The sequence below is a fragment of the Geospiza fortis genome, unplaced genomic scaffold (assembly GCF_000277835.1).
Source record: "Geospiza fortis unplaced genomic scaffold, GeoFor_1.0 scaffold706, whole genome shotgun sequence".
Taxonomy (NCBI): Eukaryota; Metazoa; Chordata; class Aves; order Passeriformes; family Thraupidae; genus Geospiza; species Geospiza fortis.
In genome coordinates, this window is record NW_005054606.1 from 77,114 (window position 1) to 85,694 (window position 8,581).

General features: G+C 43.9%; 1 protein-coding gene across 1 annotated transcript in view; it reads right to left on the reverse strand.

Annotated features, from left to right (window-relative positions):
- LOC102038531 (unc-80 homolog, NALCN channel complex subunit) overlaps window positions 1-8,581 on the reverse strand; it is a gene marked incomplete at its 3' end in the record, with an annotated part of 89,673 nt that overhangs the window by 76,548 nt on the left and 4,544 nt on the right. The window contains exons 2-3 of the mRNA XM_031064575.1: window positions 7,261-7,309; window positions 458-614 (exon numbers count right to left, since the gene is read on the reverse strand). Of these exons, the coding sequence (XP_030920435.1) occupies window positions 458-614; window positions 7,261-7,309 (206 nt within the window). The remainder of the gene's footprint in view (window positions 1-457; window positions 615-7,260; window positions 7,310-8,581) is intronic.

The following is an 8,581-nucleotide window of genomic DNA, read 5'->3' on the forward strand; positions in this document are numbered from 1 at the left end:
GATCTGCCTCTCTATTGTCTGATTGACTATCTGCTGAGAGTCACATGCATTGGTCTAAATAAAAAGAAAAATAGGAAGAAAAACCCCCAAAAACTGAAGACATTGAAAGTACCTGCTGCAACTGACCACTGCAGCATGCCTTGAAAGAAATACGTATTATTTCAAGGAACCCATGCCTGCTGGGTGCTAAAGTAAGTTCTGTTATTGCTGGGAAATAACTAGCAAAATATTATTGAACTACTCTGACTCTTTAACTCATCAGACCACTAACTTAACTGGGGAAGATTTCACAGGTTACCCTCCCATAAAAGAGAAAGACAATCATCAAGAAAAGCAATCCCCAGAGGAAACTAATTAGGATTCTAAGGATTTGGAATTTGTTGGCACCCTGAGCAGCAATCTGTCACATTTTCACTGATAGCTTCAATAATGCAAACAGGCTCACACGAGCACTGACCTAGCTTATTCCTGTTGGAGAGCAGTGTTGCAGTGCAGTGCAGCACATGAGGGAGAGCAGCTTGGACAAGCTCCCAGCGAGAAATGCTCTGGATGGCTTCAGAGAGAGCTGGAGAAAGGCCATGCAGCTTGTTTTCCACTAAAACTCTTTCAAAAGACTAAAAGAACACAGGAAAAAAAATACATTATGTCTATTTCTGTACATTCCTTCCAGTACATGTGTCACTATAGGACACAAAAGAACAAAAGCACACCACCATTCTCAAGGTGAAGGAAGAAAAGGGCAGTTTATTTTCTGACTCCAACATTTATAGTTTTCCAAAAGCAACAGCGGATTGGAGGGTGACAGTGACACTTCTCCAATCACACTGGACAAACCAACAGTCCATCAATTTTCTCCTCCTCCCTAAAGGAAGGCAAAACAATGGGTTATTTACAGAAAATGTGTGATAAAGTTCACTACAAGAATGTCAACATCAGAAGGCTTAGAAAATCTTAAAAAAAACAGGGTGACAATACATGAACATCCTCTTTTTAAAAATCCCTAACTGCATAACTGAAGCAAATTTTATAATATTTGTCCTGAAAAATACAGACTATAATTAAAGCTCACCAGACAAATGGACATACTTGACTAAGAAATGAATGGACCACACAATATCTTTTTTGCAATATAAGAGAATTGAAGTATCATCTGTATATAAGTCAGTGCTGACATCAAGCCAGACTTGCAGCAGTACTGGGTAAAGCCAGTAATCCTGTTAGAAGTCACAGGAGCTAGGAAAGCCTGTATTTGTGGAGCTGAGTGCTGCATATTCTTTAACACACATGCTCTTTCAGTTTACTGTAACATAAAGGGCAAACCACTAAAGGTATGAGGGCCTTAGGAAATGTTTTCACACCCTGTCACAAAAAGTAATCAGTGTACAAAATTTTTTGTCGAGCTATGACGTAATGGTTTTGTGAACACTTACAGAGCTGATGGCTGCAGCAAGTTCATTATTTCCACCTCAAGCAACACAAAATAAGGCTATCTACCACTGAAATCCCTAAGGAAGCTCCTTATTGTTAGCTGCTCCAACTGTTTCAATAAATGTTGCTGTGATCAGATACAAAGATCCCATTATAGATCATAAGTGCAGTTGTATTCCTTCACTGAAGTACCTACAGCAAAGATAATGACAATGCACATTTTTTCCATAAACCATCCTAACCTCATGGTTACCTATTTGCTGTTTCACCAATTTTACCAGGCTCTGGGCAAACTGTTGCCCAAAAGATGCTTCAGAGGCCCTCACTCCAGATTCACAAAGCTTATCCTGCAACACCAGTCATACCAATTCTTTTCCCAGCAAAATTGAGGGGGTGGTAATAAGAATAGACTCAGTTACAAAGAAGAAGAGCAAAACAAGTATGTCAAAACATGCTCTCCTGAATGAGCAACCGCTCCCAAGCATGGCATGCTAACCTGTGCTAACAGGCACCCTCCTGCCTGTGCCAGCAGCTGGGCACATTTGTTCTCTCAGTTTTGGGGCCCTGTTTGCTGGTGTGGGCAGGCATAAACTCCTCTACCAAGAGGCTGGGTGTCCTGGTGCAAGCATAGTGCCTCACCACTGTAGTTTTACAGCACCCAGTCCTGCTCAGAGGCACAGAAACACATCCATCCATTACAGAGGACTAAGACTATGCCAAAAGACTGAACCCTGAAATCCTGACAATAACCACCAGAGCTGCCAACAAATATCCATGTGCAGAAGGTCACGGTGCTCACCTACTTGAAACACCAGGATTCAGTCAGAAAATGTAACACACTTTCCTTGTGGACCAAAAATGGCTGAAATTGGAGGGCATTTGCTGTAATGCGTGGAAAAAACACTGGCTTCCTGAGGATTAGTCAAAAATAATGTGCCATGGGTCGTGTTATCAGCAATATGTGTTTCTTAGCACCACGAATGGATAACCTGTCTACCAGAAAAGGGATGCTTCAACTCACCCTTACAGTCATCTACTGGGGGCCACAGCATGTGAAAGGAAAAGTCTCCTGCCATTCAATCCTATCAGTTCAGGAATGGGGGCAAAATGAAGGGATACTGATGCTTTGAAAGTCCAGACAGGACAGGGAGAAAAGTACCCATTGTAAGGCCTGATTCCATTCCAGTCAGGATTCACAGAGGACAGAGTGCATTAGTATAAAGACAACAGAGGTCTAGAGTAAATATCCCAGTAAAGGGATTATTACATAACAAAAGGAGGGAGCAAAGCAGCAAAATATCCCCAGAAGAAGAACAAGAGGTGCATTGTTACAAATACCACAAAAATTGAAAGAGACAGTGAAAAACATGAGGTTTTACTTATTTTTATCCAAAGAGGACAGGGACCACTCCTTAGTCATTGCTCCAGCCAAACACTCCTATTTCCACTCATCCCTTAGCTCTGGGGCTCACTGAATCCTTCACTCAACCAAGCCAAGCCCCTACAGAAGCCAAAAGGAAGGTCAGCGCAGAGGTAAGCAGTTCCCACCCACGTTAGTAAGCTGGACTAGCTCCCTGAAAGGCCTGCCAAGCACCAGTGCTGACCTTACTGAATTGAATGATCTCACCCTCCAGCACAGAAGCCAAACCATAAGCTCACACTTCACTAGAGTTGACAAAGCTGCTCAGTTTACAGGGCAAGGGGAGAAAAAAAATCACTGGGAACACCAACCCTATTCTGAATTGTGACAGAAGATACCTTGTTGCTCCCTGACTTTCCATTCAAGGTCTCATTCCTGGGTACCTCAATGGCATCAGGTAGAAAGTCCCTCAGCCATTGCCTTCTGCAAGATCTGAGCCACGGTCTGCATGCTTCAGAAACTCAAGAGGCAGCTGAGGAGTTCATAATTTTATCTTTAGATTAGCGTTGTATTTATCACAACATTTTGGGCTGCAGAGCCCTTGTGAAGACTTCTCTATGTCAACCACCAGATTCTTCTGTTCTTTCCAGGCCTGAGCAGAAAGTAAAATATTTCTGTACTACAATGAAAGATTAGCTTCTGGAATAGCTTATCTGATCAGAAGCATCTGAGACACAAGTACCATATGCTGCCAGAAAAAATGCAAACACAAAAGCAGCTGTAAGGAAACCACTGAATGCCCAACAGGAACACGCTGTTCTTTGGACAAGCCTTCCTGTGGAATTCTGGAGTTCTTTCCAGATGCTCAAGTTGCAAGGTCCTGTGTTGCTCCTGAGCCCCCTTTTCAGTGTGTTGTGACTCTTCTCTTTCAGGACCTGCTATAAGGGCAGAAGACCTAATTTTCACCCTGCATGAACTAAGCAACTGCTGCTACAGCTGAGAGGAGCTCCATGCTCAAATAAGAAAGCTGAATCAGAATGTCTGAAAAAGCTCCCTGTAAGTGAGTCAGAAGACAGACACTGTCATGCTCTGGGTATGTCTAGAGCCACAGCCTCAGGGCTCAGGGCTGCAGCTTGGCTAAGTAAACAGCTACCTACTTACAGCAGGCTTGTTCAAGCCTGCAACACCCCCCACACCAAAGGCAGATAAAGAACATCTGCCAAGGGGATAGTGAGGGAAGTTGGTGCCTTGGCTGGAGAAACAGTCCCTTTCAGCAGAGCTGTGTGTGTGTTCAGCTCCCTCAGGACCACTTACACATGCATTTTTCCTTTTAGCCTAGTGGTGACAGCTGTTTTCACAGGGAATGGTGGCCAGCCTTGTCTGGCTGCCTTCCCACAGCTGCTGTTCTCCTTTTACCTTCATGTCCACCAAGAACCAAAGGTGCTGCCAAATACCTTGTGACCAGGATCAGCCTGTGGGGCACTGTCTGCTCTGTCCAGGCATCTTCAGGCTATCTCTTCTTGTCACAGCACATGTCTCAATTGAGACAGCCACAACACACAGAGAATCACCACACAATTTCAAAAAGCTTCAACCCACACACAGTAACACCAGAGCACTTCAGAGAGCTGCAAGCACCTGCCCTTCTTGTTCTTCAGCCCAGCCTTTTATCCCCTCCTGCTGATGCACTGCACCTGTGTGCCCTCTGTTCCCTTTGGTGGTTGGTCAGTGCCCCTGGGCACTCCATGGCTGTTCCCTTCAATAGCATTCACCTGTCCTGCTCAGCTGTGCCCCCTGGGGATGAGGCTGGGCCCAGCCCCACTCCCAATCACCACAAACTGTGTTCCTACACGTTCCCATTCCAGCAGCATTCTGGCTGGCCTCTGTCATGGCTTCCTAAACAGCTTTGCTTGAACTACCCCTGCTCTAAGCCCAGGGAAGCTGTACCTGCAGTGAATTGCATAAGGCAGGAAGAGATCAGCCAGGGGTTGGCAGAGGGTGCCCAGAGGTTCCCAGAGGTTACCTGGGGAAGCTCAGCACCTCCTGTTATATCCTCTCAGGAGTGCCAGGGAGCATCCCTACAGGATTGCCCAGGGCAGGTACAGAAGGACCATGGCAGAAACACAGAGAAATGGGTAGTGCTTCTTGAACTCTCCTTGTGTCCTTGGAGGGGACCTTAGTGCCTGGTCCTTCCAAAGCTCAGCCTGCATCATGGGGGAAAGCTGAGACCACTGCTGAAGTCACTTCAGACTGACAGCAAAGAGTTTGAGGTGCAGGCAGAAAGCACTGTCAGTCTGGGGCAGGTCCACTGGGCAAGGAAGAGTTCCTGGCAAGATCCAGGAACCTGGGAGCTCATAGCACAAGGGATGGTAAGGCTCCATTGTTTAATAAACAAAGCAATAATATAAACACTCACAAGTAATGAAACACAGATGCCAAACACTTTACTCACAGAAGTTCAGTTTTCTGCAACCATGTGCATTGGCTGGATCAAAAAATAAAGGTTCTTTCTGAGCTTTGTTCCACAACTATACTTAATTATCCATAATAATAAAACATGTAATTACATTTTCAAAAACAAGAAAAGAAAACCCAAAAAAAACAGAAAAGGAAGAAACTTTGAATTTGCAGGATCCTCCAGAAAAGATTTGAGTTCCTCCATGGCCAGTGCAAACCAGAGCAGAAGAATTCAAGCCTCAGCCTATAGACACACTTACAGCAATTCTGGCTAGAGAATTACCAAAGGATAGGTCCTGTAACAGGTGCACAGGATTTTTAGGCACACTAGTCAATAGAGGGGTGTTAGATGGTGAGCAGGAGGTTTCAGAAGACAAGTCAAGTACCTGTCAAGTTCCAGAAACCCTGTCTCACCCATGCATGCAGCACTCCGCTGCCCCACGTGATAACACAGATGTGTTGGTGTGGGCACACCAGCAGGCAGAGGAAATGGATGAAGCAGAAGGCACCAAATGCGTCTGTTTAACCTGTAACCCACCAATTCCTCAAAACTAAGTTCCACCTTTGAAAAATTTCTACCATAATTTAATGATTATGTTAAGAACTGGAGAAGAATCAACTTCTTCATCCAAGAGGCGGAAATTTATTGGATCCTTATGAAATGCCTGCTTTCAGAGCTCCCTTTCTCGTGGCTGAAGCATGTGATTTATGTTTAGGGGTTTTTTTGGGTGTAATTTTTTTTTTTACACTCAGTAAATTCCAGTATGTGCCCACAGAAGAAAGGTGCTTTGGAATTATCCTCAGGGACCTGATGCCAACAGCACAGCAGGAAGCAAAGGGAGTTACAGGCAGAGAGGTGAGAGGTACATCACAGAGAAGGCACAGAGAAGGGAGCTCTACCCCACTACCCAATAATAACAGGAATGAGCCCACAGAAGAAGCCACAGCCCCAGGTTAGAGGTGCTCCAAGACATGGCTCCTGGTAAAGGAGGGAAAACAACAAGCTCCATTTTCCAGATATTGTCAGTGGGCATTAATCAGTCATCACTGCTGCATATGCTAGAATTGAACATTTTACTCACCAACACACTAAGCCAGAACTCCTCTATCTCTATCTGGTATCTAGCAAAAACTCCGAAAAATTTATGGATTTCTTAGAAGAAAATGACTCAGCAACAGATAAAGCTTCTCCAGCATAATGCCTTGTGAGAAGGAAGTCAGAAAATTGCTGCAGAGAGACCTAAGAACTTTAAACTATTAAGATACATGTCCAGACCAAGTTTTTCCACTCTGTCAAGTTTGGCTACACCTGACTAATGTACTTTAAGTAATCCAAAGACCAGCAACCATTCAAGGAATTCTGAAGTTCTCTAGATAGCCATCTTATTTGAACTTGCTTCATGTCTTCCTTTTTCCTCCTTTTTGGCAGTAATTTGAGGCTTTATTTGAAGTACATTTAGAAATAAGAATTATTTGTATCTGCATAATAGCCTCTCCTTAATAATTATGATAAGATATGCTCCCTCCAATTCCTAGTAGAAGTGTTTCCCATGTTGCACAATGGTAAAAGTATTGTCCAAAGCCTGTTAATATTGTTTAGATTTTCCATATTATAAGCTTGAAGCACCTTTGGCAACCACAAATTGAAACTACATCAGTCTCATGCAAAAAGCACATCCACACAGGATGAACTGCAAGGTTAGACAAACTAAGCTATGACAGTCTGGGTCTATGTCATTATTTATTTCATTACTACAGCTTCACTAATGAAATATTTATTACTAATATCCAATTTTTTTTTTGTTTTGTCTAAAGATGGACATGATATGCAGATTCTCTATATGGGAACAATTTCAAATCCTTCATGTGACAGAAGTACACAATGAAGCTGAATGGACTAAACCCAGTTCTGGTGCAGGCTGAGCACCTTGCTGATCAGCACTGTGGTCAGATTGATCTGCATGAAAAGTTAGTGACTAACAAGCATGGAAAAACAGACACATGTATGTACATACCACACAGGAAGCTTCATATTGTTTCCCCAGCTTAGGTCTTAAAAATGCACTGAAAGAAAGGAGAAGCAGCATTAGAGACCCAGTACATCAACATGTATTTTTCTTAGTTATTTTTAGGATTCTGCTCATGTCACAATGTTGTCAAAAGGCTGAGAAACTCATTGTAAAAGAAGACATAAGCCAAAACTATGTTCAGATACCTGTTGATGACATCTGATAAATGCTGTTATGTTTTCCAGAAAAAAAAGTGCCCACCCCAATATGTCAAGAGGCATTTAATTCAGCCCATACATTCCCAGGGATAAAATCTTCCAGCAGACAATTTTCAGCCATTTTACCTCAGTGAAAGATTTTCAACATATCCTGTATAAAATTTGTTAAATATTATTGAACTTTGCCTTGCCCCTATTTTAAGCCAGAGATCAACTTGCCAGCTCTGTATGAAATATTTTTTCTGCACAGCTGCTGATGTGGAAGGCTCATGGTGAAGTGCAGGCCTGTATGCAGAGAACACTCACCCTCTACCATTCTCCTCCAGAATGAGATCAGAGTAAACATTAAAAAAATAATCAGGTCACCTTACTGCAGTTTTTATTTTTTTTTAATTTTATTTTGAAGGACACTGGCTGTGGCATAAGGGGATTTTGTGAGTGAGGCCTTAAATTAGAGCCACAACCTTCAAATCTTCCAACCTCCCCCACAATGTTTTCAATCTAGAATCCTGCTAGGACAGGAGGCTGACAGCACTCAGAAGGAACATAAAGCACCAGCCATACATTGAGCTAGCCCCTCAGACATCTCCAATCCCTCACTCTGCAGCCCAGTGAAATGAGGGGAGACTCGGACATGTCTGTTTGCATGCTGGCCTCTCTCAGCACAGATTGCACTCCCAGGACAGCTGCAAATACAGAGAGAAGCACAGCTGCAGGTCTGGTGCAGCACTCAGCACTGATGGATGCTGCCTCTGCTACAAGGGCTCCAGGAGTTCTCTTCAAAGATGGGGGATGGAGGGGATGGGGAGCACGGGACACGGATGGAGGGAAAGGTGCATGGAGAAACAGACATGGATGGTTTAAAGTCAAAGCAAGAAGCTGCCTGGGACTGCCTCTAGGTTAAGCTGCCTTGAGACCTCTTCCCACATCCGATGCACACAAATTGCCCCACACGGAGTTAAAAAAATAAATAAAAAAACAGGTTTGTTTTTTTTTTCCACGGCTTCACACTGCTGCTGCAGTAATCACTGCATCCTCCCTGCCACTGGGGCAGCCCGCATCCCCTCCACACTCGCAGTGCCCTGTTGCAGCCGCATCCCAAGCGCCCC